Below are 18639 nucleotides of genomic sequence, written 5' to 3'. Positions count from 1 at the left end.
TGCCTGCCCGACAGCTCATTGTCGGGTATCTGGCGTGCATGCACGGGGGATGATGTGTGTGTGGGAGATGTGCGCGCATGCTCAGAGATGGGTAGGGCGTATGGGGGGAGTCGCACACGTATGTGCAGAGGTATGCCCCCCCGCACGCCTTGCCTTCTGGATGCTGGCATGTGAGCGAGCGAGCACGAGGACGCACACATTTTTCGGCACGGGAGACAAAAAAGGTTAGCCACCACTGCTATAGAAGATATATCAAAGAAGGCTACTGCACTGTGATCTTCTGACCATACATTTCTTAATTCCATCTCTTTTGGGGGATTCTGTGCACATACTGTATCCTATTCATAAATCATGATCTCTGATGTGCTAATCCCTGCTGTCCTATATAGTGTATGAAAAAGCTTCCAGCAGCAGCAACACAAGGCAGAAAAAGAACAGAAGGGCGGCTCATCTTCTCCTTTGTGAGGTTCTACCAACACTATCTGTACATCCTGTCTCACCAAAGATGCTAAGAACTTTCCTTAGCAGTTCTACGCCCTCTCCCCACTTTTTTTTTTTTTTTTAAAGATTACTACAAACTTTGGGATTCCACAAGCCTGATGATTTCGACTTCTGTGCTTTATGAATTTTTAATGCCATTAAGATGTCATTCTCATATTCTGAAAATAAACACGCTGTGATACAAAGAACTGTAGAGAAAACATTAGATAATGTAGCACGCTTCCAGCCACACCTTTCCTCATTCCTCCTATTCTATTTTTCATTTCCAATAGTCCTTGTAAATCTTTCTTTTGGGAGAAGGAGTTCTTAAGCATTTGTTGTGCTTCTGCAAAACGTAGGATTCTCCCAATGCTGCTGATACAAACTTTTGAGTTTCTTTAGGGCCAAAGTTGTACACATGTTGACTTTTGTTAGTTTAATAAGAATACAACAAATGATTCAAGAATTATTGCTCATTACGTTATTCTATACATTATTGTAGATAGAATATATTATTTATATCATGTTCTGATTCAGAGCCAATCACAAGAATATTAGCCTTCCAAAGTGCTCATTGGAATGCTTGGGCTAACAGACAATGGAGAAATTGTTCAGATCCAGATCCAGAAATCTTGCTTTGAATTGTTACTGAATAATCAATTATCTAGATGTCTCTAAATGTATATTATCTAAGCTTTGTAAATGAAAATATAATTTTGGGATATCTACACTGCCTCATTAATGTTGTGATTCATGTTGTGTTCCTTATTCAATGGATAGTGGATGCTGATGTTTGCAGAATAAACTATTCAGTCAATGATTGTTGAGCTCCAAAATTATTATCCTAGCTGTTTCATCATTGCATATGATTAGTTCTTGAAAATGAGTGTCTCTTGGCTCATGGAGAACAACTACTGTATATTGAAGATATTATGCATGCAAAGATGGAAGACTACAAAAAGACCAATTATGGAAAAATGAATTGTGAAGATGGCTGAGTTTGAAAAAAATGGCTAAACTGACTTTTTTGGTTAAGGAGGAACTTCTCTACATTTAAAAAGACTGGAAAACCTTTATAGACTTTTTGCTGAAAAATAGGTAAAAATGAACTGCAGGTTTTAGGATTTATTGATTAAAAGCTTTGTTTATATGAAAAAGGAAAGTATGTTATGCAGTATGGGAGGGTAGAGGTGATAATTGTTATCTGTGTAATTGCTGCAAAGAAGTTTAAAAGTTGCTTCTTTAGATAGTTTTCTTTTTCTTGCTTTTTTGTTATTTTCCACTTTTTCTTTAACCCTTTTATAACATTTTTATTTCTTCTTCTATGATTCTGTAGTTTTTAGAATCTTTGTAAAGATTTATCTTTCTATAAAAATTATTTCAATAAAAAGAAAATGACTGCCTCCCATAGAAAGACAAGAAAAAAAAACTTGCTAGTACTTTCTCCACACATCTATTTATGTCCTGTAAAAACAACCTTTTGGAGATTGGGTGGATAGGTAAGTGAATGATTTTTTGAAGTGGTAGGTGGGAGAGAAATACATTTGAGTGAAATGACCTCACAAAGCAATTGCCCCTGTAGAAAGTGAGAAAGGCTATGAGATTATAATGGGCCTGAGCCTGTTTCTGAGGAGATTTTTTTTATGACAGAAGACAAATTCTGGGCTGCCCACTGGATGAAGTTGATGTAGCCAGAAAAAGACGTTCATTTTGTAGAAATGGAATATTCTGGTGACCCTAGAAGACCCCTTAGATCCACAATTTTTGGGACCTGAGCAAGCAACTGCAAAGTTTACATCTAATCTGTTCCTCTGTTATCATACCTTGCAAATCTGAGTCATGAAATAAGATTAAATGCCATAAATGGCTAAATGCTTATGTTTCTATGTATCAATTTGGAAAGAGGGCAAAGTATTTGAGAAAATATGAAATTCATTTCCATTTTGCTTTGAACCTTATGAAAGGATAAGAAATCTTGTTATCAAATTATATAAACATGCAAACAATTTGCTCAATAATTTGCCAGCTACTTTTTAGTATTATAGATTTAGTATTAGAAAGCAATTCTAAATGGGAGTGGATGTGATGGTTATTATCCATAACATCAAAATTTTAACTTTAAAAATCTGTCTCCCCACCCCGATCCTTTGAAATCAGTAAGAAAATGAAATTTGGCTTCACGGGACTCCATTCATGATCTTCAACAAGAACATACGTCAAAAGGAAGCACTAGCAAGATTTGCTGAATCAGAACTATTGATTTTTGTCACTCTATGGCAGTTAAAAAGCAAACTATCTTATTGTCACTGGTTACTGACAGTAATAATTAATCGGACATATTTTTCATGCTTGCAGCTAATTAGGGTAGTCATTAGCTTGTCAGATAGGGCCCAGAAGCCTGAATCCATATACAAATCATTCAAATCATCACTGTATACAAATCATTCTCCTTGCCTTAGCTACATTGCAGAATTGTCCTAAAAAAATTATGTGAAAAGTCCAAGCATATCAAACTGAGCTTAGAAAAAGTAATAAACTTTGCATTTATTTGCATTTTACTAAACTAGTATTGTCTGTTTAAGTTTCTTGGACCTTTGACTTCACCTCTGACTATTTCTCCCTGCAGCCATAAATCTGCCTCTAGTGTATAGAGAGACCAAATGAGAACCCCACGCATATGGCAAAATATGCTCTTACACTGTGAGAAAGAACAGGCCAAACTAGATTATTTTTGGTTATTAGCCAGAAGCAGTACAGCTGGGATTTCAACCAAATATAAAGTAACCCCAAAACCACTATTCCTACCCAAATAAAAAGTAAGCAAATGCAGTTTTTAGGTATCGACAGTATTAGAAGAGAGACTTTCTGTTAAGATGAGAATCATTCATAGATTGTACAAGGGCACACCAAGGGACAGACTTATAGGTCAGATTCATCTACATATGAAGAATATTTCAGTTTACTACAGGTGCAACACCGAGCAAATATTCAAGCAAGGCCCTAAGAGAAGATTTTGGGCAAAAGGAGAGAGGCCATAACAGTGCAATCAGAGCTTTGCCTGTTTTTTTCTTTCTTTCTGTGCATCACACAAAACCAGTAACTGGGTGACTGGTTCAGATTAGTAAAATAGAGCTGCAATTCTTTTTGGGGAAGTTAAATCCCACTGAATTAATTTTTTCCCATACAAGAGGTTGAAAATCTTTGCAATCCACAAATATATTTTAGTCAGAGGATGGAAGTGGGGGTTTTGTTTAATACCAGAAGTGCTGTGTTTTAATAATTTGCTGCTAATTCCAGAATCCTTGATAATGCTTCAGAAGATATTGAAACCTTTGGTTTGCCCTTTGACTATGTGCTGGTTTCAGTTTCTAACCACATTCATTTTGCTATAGCTTTCAAACATGGTTAAAACCAAGAGTGTTGCTGCTAGGTTGATGGGAAAAAGGAAATTAGAAGCAAACATGCCATTCTCAGTCTCTGGGCAAACTCACTTAACACATTAATGTCTAACTAACTTCTGGGTATTTCCAGAGCCTGTCTGAATATCATATGACCAGCTAGGAAAGATCTAAATCAATTTCTGAACTAATCTCAGCCACTTGTTAGGTTGGTTGAGTTTCTGAATTATGCTGTAACCATGGTTTGTTAAGTAATCCCCAGAGCCTGATTCATGTGAGCTGGTTAAGGCAAAAATTATCCCTAATGCACAACAACTGCATGAAAACCAATATAACATATTATGGCAAAGTGCAACCCACTTTAGGTTTTGAGCGCAAGGTGAATGAATAATATTTCCCTTCTTTATCCTTCAACAAGACAATACTATCATCTTCTAAAGGAATCACCCAAAATAAAAACATTGGGAAAAGAAATCCTTAGATTTAAATTTCCCCAACAGCCCCAAAGACCCATGGTATAATCAGAAATTGATAACTGACTTAAAGAATTATGTAAGTTGCATAAAATATCATACAGTGGGCCAGTTTGTTGGGCTGTCCAGTACAGTATTGTCTATTTTAATTGACAGCCAACAAATAAACTACATATGACATTGTACTAGTGCTCCAAATAAAATCCCCTTGCAGATGATAGGAAAAATAAAACAGATGGTAATATGGTCTCTGAATTCTTTTCTTCTTCAACCAGTAGCAGGTAGGGAGAATTACTGTCATTGGGGAAACCAATGAAAACCACAGAGGAGATTAGATCTCTTGAAAAACTCCTTGGGGGCAGTTCCTGGAAATTATAAGAACCAATTTTGTTTGCTCTTGTAAGATGGCTATCATGGCCAATATTTTACCATACGATATGTGTCCAGACATCCACGAAGAAGGCAAACGGCATATCTCATCCCTGTTTTTCTATTCATCCAGGTTTCTGTTTCTTATTCTAGCTTAGCTTTGTCTTTGGCTAGGCACTAAGTTGAGCATTACGTTCAAATCACCAGCTATTATTACTTCCTAAGCAAGCCCATGGGGCCCAGGTAGAAGAGAAGGTGTTCCCAGAGGAGGAGAAAAGAGGGTTGTTATCCATTGGCATTATTTTTCACAGGATGCCAGTTTTCCTTCATTTTCTTTGAATTAAAACTATATTTGAAGGTAACTTTAAAAAAAGTCAGATGGGGCTGGCACTCCTACCAGGGGAGTTTTCTATGGATATATCAACTGTCAGTGGGTATCATGTTACTTAGCTATATCTGAATGACATCTGAATGATCTGAAGACACTGGAGACACTGAGAAATGCAAGTGTGACCTTCTGCAAGTAAGAAGACACAATTATGCTCCTTTCCTCATCAAACAGCAAGTGACTTTTAAAAAAACCAACTTAATCTGAGCTTTTCTCTCAAATGCTGGCAATTTGTCCTTAGTCAATGCTGCTTTATGTTTCCTTCTAAGGCTTTCTGTACTTGACTATGTTCTGTCCATTTATAGCAGGGGTGTCAAACTCAATTTCATTGAGGGCCGCATCAGGGTTGTGCTTGACTTTGGGGGGCCACGGTGGGTGTGGCCATGGAGGGTGTGGCCAGCTCAACAGCACTCGTGTTGGGGGCGTCTCTGGTGGCCTGAGAGCTCTGCCAGCAAAAACAGGCTCCCAAGCTCCATTTTTGGATGTGATGGCCTCCTGCAACCATCTGCCAGTGAAAATGGAGCTTGGGGGCCCCACATGCGGACCTCCCAAGCTCCGTTTTTGCTGGCAGAAGCACCGCAAGCTGGTCCTTCACTGTTTCCAGGGTGGTCCTGTGGACCAGATCTAAGCACCCTACAAGCCAAATCTGGCCCCCGGGTTTGAGTTTGACACCTCTGATCTATAGTATCATAACCAACCCTGTTGATGAACACATAGTTTGGGTTATAGTTTATGGCACACGATTCCTGAAAGCTGTCATGAGAACTTACAACTTTAATTTCTAAATGATATTTATTTGGGTGTCTTATTGATAATGGACAATCAATTTCTTTCCTGTCTTATTTCTTTCCTGTCTTTGTATCATCAGGGACACTAGTTTAGATAAAGGATGTTTGTGTTCTGACCAAGGCTTCCTGAGACTGTAATTAATCACACGCTTAGTCCAAACAACTCTCTTTTTATTTCAACACTGGGAATTATGTTCATTCCCAGCCCATAATGAGTCCCAAACAGTCTCTCGAGATAAGCATCCACCTTTATCTCCTTTGAATTGCTGCCAACAACTAAAGTGCCAAATTAACTGTAAAAAGCCAGAGTACAAAGTCCACACAGAACTTCAAGTTTTAATCTGAACAGAGCGAACCAAAGTTGCTTCCTTGAAAAGTTCCTATCCCTTTGCTCCTCCTTTATGTCTTAAGGGAGAGCCAATCACCCCCAAGCCTTACTCCCGAGTCGCCCCTTTTGTCTTAACTGTTTCTTGCCATCTGGCAGCTCTTCACACATGTGCACTGGGAACAGGCTCCCTGTGATGACCCAGGGCGTAGCACAAAGGCAACACAGTCACATAAGTAAAAAAAAAGTCTCTTTAATACCTCAAACTTTGCCTCCAATGTCCAGTTACCTTCAGCTGGAGAAAAACTCCCCCAGTAACAGCCTTTAACTGAAGAAAATTCAGTCCAAAACAAGGTACATACAGACTGTAACTAAAAATCCAAACAAACCAAGCTGAAGTAATTAGCTTGACAGGGTAGGAGAAGGAATTTCAGACTTGAAAGCACAGCAAAACTCACACAATTGGGAAGACACCAGGAACACAGATAAGCCATGATGATACAAGATAAATTCACATTTGCTCCCAACAGCTTGCTGTGCACAGCTTCCTTTTTTATACACTGTGTTTCCAGCTGCAGCTAATGAAGGGAATCAGGGCCCTTTCCTCCCTGTAAGCCACGCAACTCACATTGCTCCTTTCTCTGTTCTTCCCTGTATGCCCTAGAATGAAGAGGGGGTGGGCATGGATCTTGCTCTACCTCTCCCCTACTCTGCCTAGCCAGACTGTGCCCTTCCCCAGTTTCTTCACAGCCAACAGAGCCTCCTCCTTGGCCTCAGATTCCAACAGGGGCATGACACTCCCCTTGTTCCTCTGCCTTGCTACTGTCAGATTCTGGAGGCTCCGGAGTCAGCACATAATTCCCAGATGGCCCTGGCCCCATCTCTGTATCAGATGTAGGACCCTTGTCTGAGTCCTCCCCAGATTTCTGGACTGGCCCATATTCCTCCCCACTGTCCAACTCTGCTGCTGTCTCCGCAGGCTGCTGGTAGACCACAACAGTTTGGACTTTATACTCATAATCATTTTTAAATAAATTCTTAGTTTTCCTATTCCACTTCTTTGATGAGGTTTCATAGAGAAAAGGAAGGAATCTTCCTAGGATATACTGGTTGAGAGTGATTCTGGGTTTTCAGGCCAGGGAAATTTTGCACCTCTAAAATGATCCAGAATTCCCTTTCATGATACCCTGCAAAGCCTTTGTGGATATATACAAATATAAGGACACCCTAGTAGGCCTTGAAACATTGCAGTAGATCATGCAGTAGATCATGCAGTAGATCATGCAGTAGATCATGCAGAATAATCCCAAAATAAATATTTGATTTACTTGTTTATGCTGAACCTGGATGCATATTGATTGTATTATGCGTAATATTATGTAATATGAATGTTGCTTGTGTATGCTTGACCTTCATACAGCAGTATCAAATAACAGAATCACAAAGTTGGAAGAGATGTTCTAATCTAACCTCCCACCCCAGCAGGAGACCCTATGCCTATACCATTCTGGACAAATGGCTGCCCAATCTTTTCTTAAAAACCTCCAGTGATGGAGCACCCACAACTTCTGAAGGCAAGCATCCCACAGATTAATACTTAGTGCCTAAGCAGGGGTGTCAAACTGGTGGCTCACTGGCCAGATGTGTCTTGTGCAGGCCACACTCACCCCAGCTCCGCAAAGGGGGAAAAAGTTGCAAAACGTCATGTGATGGCAACATGACACCACAAGTTTGACACCCGTGGCCTAAGGGTAGGACAAAAATCCCTGGGTAGATGCTTTACAGAGAAGAAATACAAACTCAAAATGAGAAATTTCCTAAGCATGAGAGTAATTAGGCAGTGGAATAACCTGTCACCTGGGATTGTGGATATTCCATCACTGAAGGTTTCAAACAAAGGTTGGACTGCCATTTTTCTGGGATGGTTTCAGGATTCCACTCCTATGATTCCATGACTCCATGAACTGCTGTTCACAACATGCAGCTGAATCTGGCCAAGAATGGAATTCCCCGTATTTGATTCAAGGGAGGAATTTAATTATCCAGAAATGTTTTGGGGTGATCAGATTACATCTCTCTTGGATATGCCTCCTGGATTTCCCCTATATCTCTTTTTTCTATCTTTCCAGAATAAACATATGTTTACCTGGAAGCTTCTCAGAGTTTGGAACATACTTAAGTAGTGCTTTGAATTGCAGCAAGTGTTTACAAACAAAACCGCTTTTCCCAACTGCTATGCTAGCTATGCTAGCTCAAGGTATTTGATGCATTGGGCTGGCACCTTTTCGAGTTGTCTACTCTCCAGCATTACACAACCACTTTGTCAGCAGCAATCCTCTTGCTGACATAGCCCTGCCCTCTGTCACTTTAATTTCTATACAATGTCTCAGAATGCCCTGGCCCAACATCAATGCATCCCTAGAATCCTGGAAGGAAATTAACAATTAGTTGTAGCTGCCCATGTTTCAGTTCAACTTGGGCTCAACCATATCATGGAAATGACCATCGTCCCTTTTAAAGAAGACTTGCATCATCAATCTGGAACAGGTTCCTATGGTGCTGCCTGAAGCAGCATCAGTGGGTGAGTATCTTGTTCCCTACAAGTCCTTTCCTCTTTTCTACAACTCACTGCAGTCATACCTGTCCCCAGGCACTCTAGAGTGGAGGAATTGGGTAATTCAAACATGAAGAACCCAAGAGCTCTGATTAACAGGATGTATTAGAAGAAAAGTTAGAATCACCTAAAACAGAAGGTTTCTATGATAAACTGACTGACTTAGATAAGATTTTGACAGGTACTGATGAAAAAGTGATTAAAAAATTGTATGGATATTTATTAGAAATTAAACTAGAAGAAGAACAAGTTAAAGAAACTATGATTGCTTGGGGGAAGAATTTTGGATATGTGATTGATTTAGAGAAATGGCAAAAATTGTGGTCTCAAAATTATAAAATGACACTGTCAACAGCATATAAAGAAAATTTGTATAAGATGTTTTACAGGTGGCATTTCCCCCGACAAGAATAGCAAGAATGTTCAAGAACAAATCCGAAAAATGTTGGAAATGTCATCAGACACCTGGCTCATATTACCATATGTGGTGGACTTGTGCGGATGCTAAAAAATACTGGACTAAAATCCACACGTGGTTGGAAAAAATGACAAAAAAACATATAGAAACCAGGGATATTTTTATTGGGAATTTTACCTGAAATATATAGTAAAGACTTGAAATACCTGATTGTAAATGTATTAACAGCGGCTAGGATTGTATTTGATAAAAACTGGAAAAATGAGAAAATACCACCACAGGACGAAATTATTAAGAAAATATTGGAATGTGCTGAAATGAGTAGATTGACATTTGAAATTAGAGAACAAGAGGATAAACAATTTTATAAAATTTGGGATCTTTTCTATCAATGGTTAGACAGTAAAATACAGTAATGAAATATGTAGACTTTTAGAAAATAGTAAATATATAAAGATGTACTTCTTTCTTATTATATCTACAAAATGATTTCAGGATAGATTTGGGATGATAATATGAACTGTTATAAAATAAACTAAGTAAATTATGATTATCTTGTAAAACATGAATGAATAAAAGTATAGTCAAATGATTGATTAATAATGATACTAAGGTATTTAGTTTTTGATTGAAAATATGAGATTATATGCAATGTAATTGTAATTGAAGACTACGAAATGGAAGCACAAAACAATTTGTAAACCAACTGGCACACTGTATGTACACCTATGGAAGATAGCTTGATGTTTTTATGTTTTGTTTGTTTATGTTTGTTTTTAAAAACCAATAAAAAATTTTAAAAAAGAAGAAGAAATGTTAGAATCACAATTTAAAAATTCCAGCAGTCCTCCTTTCAGATGAGAGAAATATATAGGCAACCTATGGCTGCAAAACCCTTGTCAATTTCGGCTTCTTCCTCCCCCTCCTGTAGAACAGGGAAACATTCCAATTTTATGAATGGGGATGGCAACCTGCATCTGAGCATTGTTTTGATAACTGCTTTTCCTTTTATCAGCATAGGAAACAACTTACACAACTATCCCTTTCTCCCTCTTCCCTACAAGAGTAAATTCCTTCCACTAAGACCTCATTGAGAGGCTTACGAGCAGCATTGTTACAGTGAAACACAGATTCCTCCTTCCTCTTTTGTTCATGCTCAGGCATCATTGGTCTCCCTCATTAGTTTTAAAGAGAGAGCTGGCCCTTTATGTGCTTCTGCAAACCATGATTTACTCCAGCCCTATTAAGTTCCTCTTGTTTTTCACTGGCCTTATGCCAGTAGAAAATATTGGCTGATTCTGATCTTCTGCAAGCCTTAACAGAAGAAGTGAAAATGTTAGATTTAATAATTTTCCTGAAAATGCAAGTTAAACTAATGGATGTATTTTACCTTGCCCTGTAATAAATGCCTAAAAAGATTATTTAGTTTTCATCTTTGCACAACTGGATTCTACAATGGAATAGCATAACTTATAGACGAGAGGCCAGCTAGAGAGACACCAGAGAGTATGTTCTAATCTAGAAATATTTGTACTACGCTACTGCAATTAGGCAACTGAGCTCTAGAGTTGTAGCACTGCTGAAGTCTCATCCACATGTCCTGGTGGCTGTGAGACAAAATTTACCCACCAACCATTTGCTGAAGGTAAGTCCTCACGACAGAACTTCCATTTTACTACCAGCCAGTGCTGAGGCAGGCAGAAGGTGTTCCAGCAAGATATTTTCCATTTATGCCAGCAGACAACCGTCCATGTGGACACTCCAGACCATTTAGAGGAGACTTTTGAGACTGGTGATCTGGTGGCCTCCAACTGGCCCCTCTCATCTGGCTAGTGGGCTTTCTACTTCTCTGACAGAGGACTCGACCTCTCACTGGCACCATGAGATTTGTTGTTGTTGTTGTTCAGAATGAGGATATTAACCTCAAAAAAGATTGACAGCAAGTCTATTAACAGCTCAATATTCCCTCAATTGGCAGAATCAATTGGCATCAATTGGTTTTTCCTGTTGGTAGGTGAGGTAAATGAACAAGTGGAAAGGAGTCGCTGCAGGATATCACAGTTGGTTACACAATTCTGAGTTTGTGCATGTGAAAGTACATGTAATGTATAAATAAGTATGTGCACACATATATGGAGGTGTGTGTCTGTAGGCATGTGTTTGTGGTGTGTGTGAGAGAGATCTATAATAAAAAGACATTCTGAAATATTTTTTCCTTTTCCCTAACCAATTTGCAAGGTAAATTATTCCACCAGCTACATTCCTCCACATTTGACCACCCATATGTATTAAGGTAGCATCCATTTATATTTATTTTGAGGCAAATCCCATGCATTGTGTATTTTTGAATCACCTGTGTATAGAACAACTTAGGGAGTACTTGGGAGTAGGGGGAAATGGTTTCCTAGTCTGAAACAACATTTAGATTTTCCAAACAGGAGGGCTTATTTCAGTAGGAGGGAGGAATGACATAGAGTTGGAACTGCAGGACTGTTCTCATTCAAGAACTCCTTTTTAAGTGCAAGCAGTAAAATTGAATGGTTCTGGTGCCAAAGTATGGCAGGATAACCTATTGGGGGCTATTGGGGGCTATACTGTCTATATATAGACACCTCTTGATTCAAGGGCAGGAGGAAGAGTTCCAGGACACTCTTCCTCATTAGTTCTCCTCAGATGACTTTCATTGACAAAAACCACATCCACTGATATAAAAAGCTGCTGGAAGGGAAATACTTTTGTATGACTTGTTTTGGGCTCCTTCCACTTTCAAGGAAGCAAGCTGCCATGCAATTTGCACCTGTCTCTCAACTTTCTGCCAAACAATTTGCCAAATGTAGATTGCCACAAGTGGCATTTTAAAGAAGAGGCTATTTATTTTACTGACAATGAAATGTTTTACAAAAAGAGGGACTTTTCTGGCCCTGCAATAAGTATTATGTTTCAATGTGTATATATAGATCACTCAGGTAAAAGTGGCTTGCACTCCCCATCTATACTTGTTCTTTCCCTTGTTCTTGCTCCATTCTTTGTAACCTGCACCATTATGGGAAGTGGGAAATAAGATCACATTAGCTCAATGATCTTCAAACGTGGCAAGTTTAAGACTTGTGGACTTCAACTCCCAGAATTTCTGAGCTAGCATGACTGAAGGAGGAATTCTGGGAGTTGAAGTCCACAGGTCTTAAAGATGTCAAGTTTGAAGACCCCTGCATTAGCTAATCCTGCCCTTATCATGCCCACCAGCTCAGCATCATACCCTCTGCACTTCTGATTATTCATATGCTGGGGAGAAGACAAAATGCAGAGGGGGGGGGATCACATAAGACTGAATCACAGACTCCAAGGACAATCAATATTCTAGGCACCAGAAGGTCTACAGCCACTTTTCCTCTGGAGATCTTCTCACCAACACCTGGATTCAAGTGGGGCCAGGCCGAAATGGAGGTGATGGAAGGGCCAACTGACATGGCCATGTTTTCTTTGTATTACCATTGTATTCATCTAAAGAATTATTCCTGAATACAGCTCAGACTGTTTCCTGATCCATGTTGTACCAGATTAGTGGAAGTTGAAACAAAACTGTCAAAAAGAACTGCAGTAACCAACAGGGTTGGTTTTTGAGTTTAGAAATCAGGTATTTAAGAAAAACAGAAGGCAGAGCCTGCTGGGCTTTGTGGAAGCAGAAAAGTGTTTTCTTTCTGTAGAGGGAAGAATGTCTTGCATTCTAAGGCAAGAAAATACATGCAATGCCCACCCTCATCTCCACTGCACCTGCAAACAGTCCCCTGCTGTTGTTCTTAGTCCAACACACTTGAATTGAGGGCTTTTTCATGGCACTGTGTGAAACCTGGTGTGCATGAGCAGGAACTAGGAATTCAAATATGGGTGCTAGGTAAAATTGATCCTGAGATCTGCTGGCAGCTTACTCAAGAGTCATCCTAACCTAAATAAATTGATTTTATTCTCTACATTCTTACATCATCTTTCACCCAAAAGGCTTTTAGAAATATTCACAAAAACAACATGGTCCCTGGCCACCTTAACAAACCCTCTTGCCCTCAGTTGAAGAGCTGCTCCTTTCTAAACTAAGTTAAGGCATGAGCTCAAGTCAGTTAAGAGAGTGGAAGCCATGAACTGAATTAGGGTACATATGCACAACTAACTGATTGATTGATTGACTGATTATGTGCCATCAAGTCGCATAGATCTGTTTTCTCCATGACATTCATCCCTAATCTGTTCTTTCAAGTCTCCCAACAGTGCACTCATTTTCTCTGTAACTATGTTGACCCCCCCCCTCCCTTGCTGCTGGTCATCTCCTCCTTTTTCCTTCTACCTTTCCCTCTCTTCTCTAGAGAGCTTGATCTTCTCATAATCTGTCTGAAGTAGGATAATTCGAGTCTGGTCATATTTGCATTGAGTGAGAACTTTGGGTGATCTGTTTGATGATCCATTTGTTGGTTTTCTTGGCTGTCCATGGTGCTCTCAAGAGTCTTCTTCAACACCAGCATTCAGAGCAGAGGTCTCCAAACTTGGCAACTTTAAGACTTGTGGACTTCAACTTCCAGAATTCCCCAGACAGCATAGCTTAAAGTTGCCAAGTTTGGGGACCCCTGATTCGGAGGTATCAATACTGTTCCTGTCCTGCTCCCAGTGGTGCATTAACCATTAAGCAAACTAAGCACATGCTTAGGGCACCAGGCCCAAAGGGGGCACCACAAAAACTTTTATGTAGCCTAAGCTTGGCTTTGTTTGTACAGTATGTACAAAGGAAGGGGGGCACCAAGATTTGTCAGTGCTTAGGGAACCAGTGAGCCTTAATCTGCCATTGCCTGCTCCTCCAAAGTCAAATATGTAAATTTCCTCCCAAACAAACCTCAAGTTTCCCTTCACACAGAGCCATGCAAACTAGCTGAATTTGGCAGGCAGGCAGTCATAAATTTTGATTGGAACAAGATGGAGACAATAAAAAGTAGGGCTTGGATTTAAATGGTTAAGGAAAAAAATAATAATGGCTGCATCATACAGCATCCCACAGTCCTTGAAATGCTAGAGACAATGCTAGGCTGTTTACCCAAAATGGGACAAAGGAAAATTCTTCCAAGGGACCAGGTTAATTCAGACTGGATGCTTGGGTGATCCTTCACAGCCTCTAAATGTCATTTAATCTAGTTCAAAGTTCACCAAAACAAAATGAAGATTTCCCCAAAGGTGCTATGTCAAAAGGCAGCTGGACTTTATTTTTCCTTGAAGATGGTTCACTTCTCATCCAAGAAGCTTCATCAGATCTGACTGAAAAAATACCTTTGGGATCACCATGACCTGGATGACTGAGAATCTCCATAGACATATCTTGTTTTTTCCAATACCATCCCTAATAAACTGACCCTGCTTCATGTAGCTGTTTACCCATACTTTTTGTGCAGCATTCAACAAGGAGGATTTTAATAATAACAACAAATAGATAATATTTAAAAGAGGACATAATAAAAAAGTAATGTTTTGACTACATTCATATATTGATCCATGCTTAGTCTATTGAATGTTCTCATTTCACATAGCCTCCTGAAACATAAAGTATAAACAGTAGCTGTTTTCCCCACATATTTATTATATGTATATCCTATCTCAAGGTAGTGCACACAACAACACTCCCCCCACACACACACACAAAAAGCAGCCTTGTGAGGTATGTTGGGCTGAAAGAGAGCAGCTGGCCTCATATCACCCATGCAGCTTCCACAGCTCTGGGTGGACTTGAATGTGGGCCTCACACACTTAGTCAGCTCCTTAGCAGCTACACCACTTTGGCCTTTTCTTATGCAACCATCCCACTTCCTTTACAACATGTTAAGGTTTTGTGGAGATGAGATGCTCACCCTGCATTTATAAACCTATGTTTTTTTATGGCTTCTCTCTCTTTTTATGCAGAGACAGACACAAAGAGCTAATCTGGAAGAGGGAACAACTGCTCTCCCTTTGACTGATGATCTGATCTTTGTTTACAGATTAACAGAGTCGGGAGAGGGAAAGTCATCTAGTCCAATCCCCCACCCAAGCAGGAGACCCTATACCATTTCTGACAAATGGCAGTCCAATCTTTTCTGGAAAGCCACCAGTAATGAAGCTCCTACAACTTCCGAGGGCAAGCTGTTCCATTGGTTGATTGTTCTCACTGTCAGAAAATTTCTCCTTATTTCTAGGTTGATTCTTTCCTTGTTCACTTTCCATCCATTATTCCTTGTCTGGCCTTCAGGTGTTTTAGAAAATAGCTTGACCCCTTCCTCTCTGTGGTAGCTCCTCAGATATTGGAAGGCTGCTATCATGTCTCCCCTGGTCCTTTTCTTCACTAGACTAGCCATGCCCAGTTCCTGTAACCGTTCTTCATGTGATGAGCTGTCCTTGGTTTGTGTCAAAAATTCTGAAATTTGATTGAGGTAAATAATAAACAAATAAAATTAAAAATAACAACTGGTATTTTGTGTAGTCATTTCAACTTCTGCAGAAGTTGAAAACTATATATTTTTGGCAACTGCTTTTTGTTGCAAAAAAAATGATTGATTTCAAAATTGGCTCAATTTTGAATTAGTAACACAAATCAGTGCATTAAAACATTCTTCCAATTTCAGTGCATTGAATGATAGCACCAGGAGCTGCCTCTTTGGAAGTCTCACTCTCTGCATTTATATTTTAAACTAAGGTTAGCTTGTATATATGCCAGATGTGAGCTTTGTATTATAATTTCTGTTTGGGTATATGAGCGCTGGTTTTTTTAAATTGAATACTGCTTAGTTTTTACACTTTATTGCAGTGTCTTCTGATGATACTGCAGCATAGAGAAATTATATGGAAGCAAGGTAAGCCAATTCTAGTAATTAAAAATACTGAGATTATTTCCTCCTCTATTTCCTCTCCCTCCCTCTCTTCTCTCTCCTCTCCCTCTCTCTCACAGACAATACTATAAGAAATGAGAATTTTCCTAATTTCCTGAAGCATCTTTATTGCACGCTGTATAGTGGTGTGCCAGACAGAGTAAAAGAAAAATTGAAATTTTGCGAGTACATTATATTTTAGTAATCTCACTTGTGAGATTTCATGAGAAAACAATGGATTTTCATTTATTTATATTGTTTATAACAGGGGTCCCCAACCACCGGGCCCCGGACCGATATCGGTCCGTGGAACATTTTCTACCGGGCCGCCGGTTTGCTGGGCGCCGCCATCTTGTTTCGATGAGAAAGTGCTTCCGGGTGAGCTTTTCCGGTTGGAAAGCGGCGTTTGGGTCCTGAAGGAATCCTCACGCCTTAGTTTCATCGAAGGGGGGGGGGCGGCTTCAAACGAAACTAAGGCGCGAGGATTATTTCAGCACCCAAGGCAAGGCGAGCCGAGCGACCGTCCTGAAGCCGTCCCGAAGCCCATCGACAAAGGTACAAAGGAGGAGTTGAAGGTGGCAGGGAGAAGCGGGGGACGGCTGGCTGGCTGGTCGCTCGGCTCGCCTTGCCTTGTCATGCGTGCTGATGCCGGTACCGGGCCGCAGATCATTTTGTGATGCCGGTACCGGGCCGTGGCACAAAAAAGGTTGGGGGCCACTGGTTTATAAGACTTGGAACCTGTTTCACTTGAAGGCAATTTAGGCTCTCAGATCAAAACAGAATTAGGTGCAGTCCTCATCTTATGTCATGGATCCTTTCTCAAAATATGTTGTCTGCCTCCTGCCCAGAATTCTGGCTTCCCTAAAATGGCGATTTTCTTTTAGCTGAACTCAGATCACACTCCAGATTCATGGATACATCCATGTAATTTGCTGGATTACTTTCTTCCAGGACTGCTTTTTTTTAAACATTTGAATCTAGAAACACTGTGGGGGAATTTCCTGATTGTCTTGTCCAAGTACCAATCAGATTTAACCCAATTTATTTGGGAGTAAGGGCAGGGATCAGCCAACGCTAACCAAATGCCACATTTTTGTGCAAAATTTTTGCAAAACTAAACACACACACAACATATACTGAATGAGGTTCTTTCCATTCCATTTGTATGGCCTCCCACTTGCAGACATTTTCCTTCTCATTTCAAATAGCAAGTCCCACCTCCTATCTTACCAACAAAGTCAAAGTGAAATCTACAGATCTGTTCTCTGCTATGCACCTTAGTAACTCCACCCCCATCATTACTTCAAACATAGCTATGAGCAAACCAATATTCCCCACCCACACATATATGAACACACTGCAATTACTTCCTTAGATACACATTAACCATTTTGCTACTAGCACAAACCAAGTGGATCTCAAGATCCTCTTGATGCCCAGGACTTTATATTATCTCACTTCCACTGGAAGTATCACAGCTCACTGATTCTGGTTGCACAATATCAGATTGTATCACTCAATAATTCTTTTCTTGCTGCCTGGAACTTCCACCTCACCCCATTTATATGCATATGTTGGCAAAATTACAAGTTTACACAATCACCCACTTCCACTCAACCACATTCTCAGTTGCCGCCGTGACTAGTCTGGCTTTGTGAACTTGATATGTTTCTGGGAACCTTTGGCTCTGGCCCCTCTTTCTCAGCACTGAGGGATCTGTGCCTCTGCCATCCAGATACCTTTTCTCCCTTCCCCCATCCACTCACCTGGGACATTTGGGGGCGCAAATTGATTTCCCGAAGGTTGACGGCTTGAGGCATGAGATTGTTGAGAAGCTGGCAGAGGAGGACACCATCGCGCAAGGCCTGGGCCAAATCACAGACCTGGGCCCCCTCCGAAGTCACCCTGTGGTTGGGGGGCAACACCCGGCACTGGATGAGCCATCGGGCGCACTGCTTCCACAGTTCCATCTCCTGCCACCCGCAAGTGGCTGTTTCAGTTGCTGGAAGAGCTGCTTTCCACTACCTTCCTTGCAGCTGGGAAAGACAATGAGAAGCCACCAGCTTCCTCTTCTGCAACTGACATCAGACCACAAAGACAAGGGCCAGGGTGGGGGCTGGGGAGCTTCCTCACCCCACCCCTGAGAAGGAGGGGCTGAAAAGGAGAAAAATGAGCTCAGCCCTTCCTCCTTGAAGAACATTGAAGGAGGGTTGTTGTTGTTTTTGCAGGAAAATCTCCCTTTCCCATATATCCCTAGTGTTCAAAGTCTCTTTTCTCTCATAGCAGCATCATAAAAGTGTTGAGTTCACAGCCACTGGGATACAACGTGAAGAGGAGACATGTCACGGCAGATTCTTAAGTCTAAGGCAGACTTTTGTTGAATTTCTTTTGTTCAGAAAATCCTTCAATTTGTCAGATAAAATAAAAGTAACAGCAAAGAGGAAATAGCCAAACGAAGCCACAAGAAGCAATGAATTGTAAAAAAAAAAAAAAAAAGCAGTTTAACAATAAACA

The 18639-nt window shown here is 40.3% G+C and overlaps 1 protein-coding gene across 1 annotated transcript in view; it reads right to left on the bottom strand.

The window, feature by feature from the left end:
• Positions 1 to 18207, bottom strand: part of VAV1 (vav guanine nucleotide exchange factor 1) — a 65283-nt gene extending 47076 nt beyond the window's left edge. Inside the window, exon 1 of the mRNA XM_026679553.2 lies at positions 17892 to 18207. Within this exon, the coding sequence (XP_026535338.1) occupies positions 17892 to 18095 (204 nt within the window). The 5' untranslated portion in view covers positions 18096 to 18207. The remainder of the gene's footprint in view (positions 1 to 17891) is intronic.
• Between the last annotated feature and the right edge of the window lie 432 nt (positions 18208 to 18639).

Source organism: Notechis scutatus, chromosome 2 (assembly GCF_049901735.1).
Source record: "Notechis scutatus isolate UNSWTSFEM ecotype Mainland chromosome 2, rNotScu1.2, whole genome shotgun sequence".
Lineage (NCBI taxonomy): Eukaryota > Metazoa > Chordata > Lepidosauria > Squamata > Elapidae > Notechis > Notechis scutatus.
This window is presented reverse-complemented; position numbering and strand designations above follow the sequence as displayed.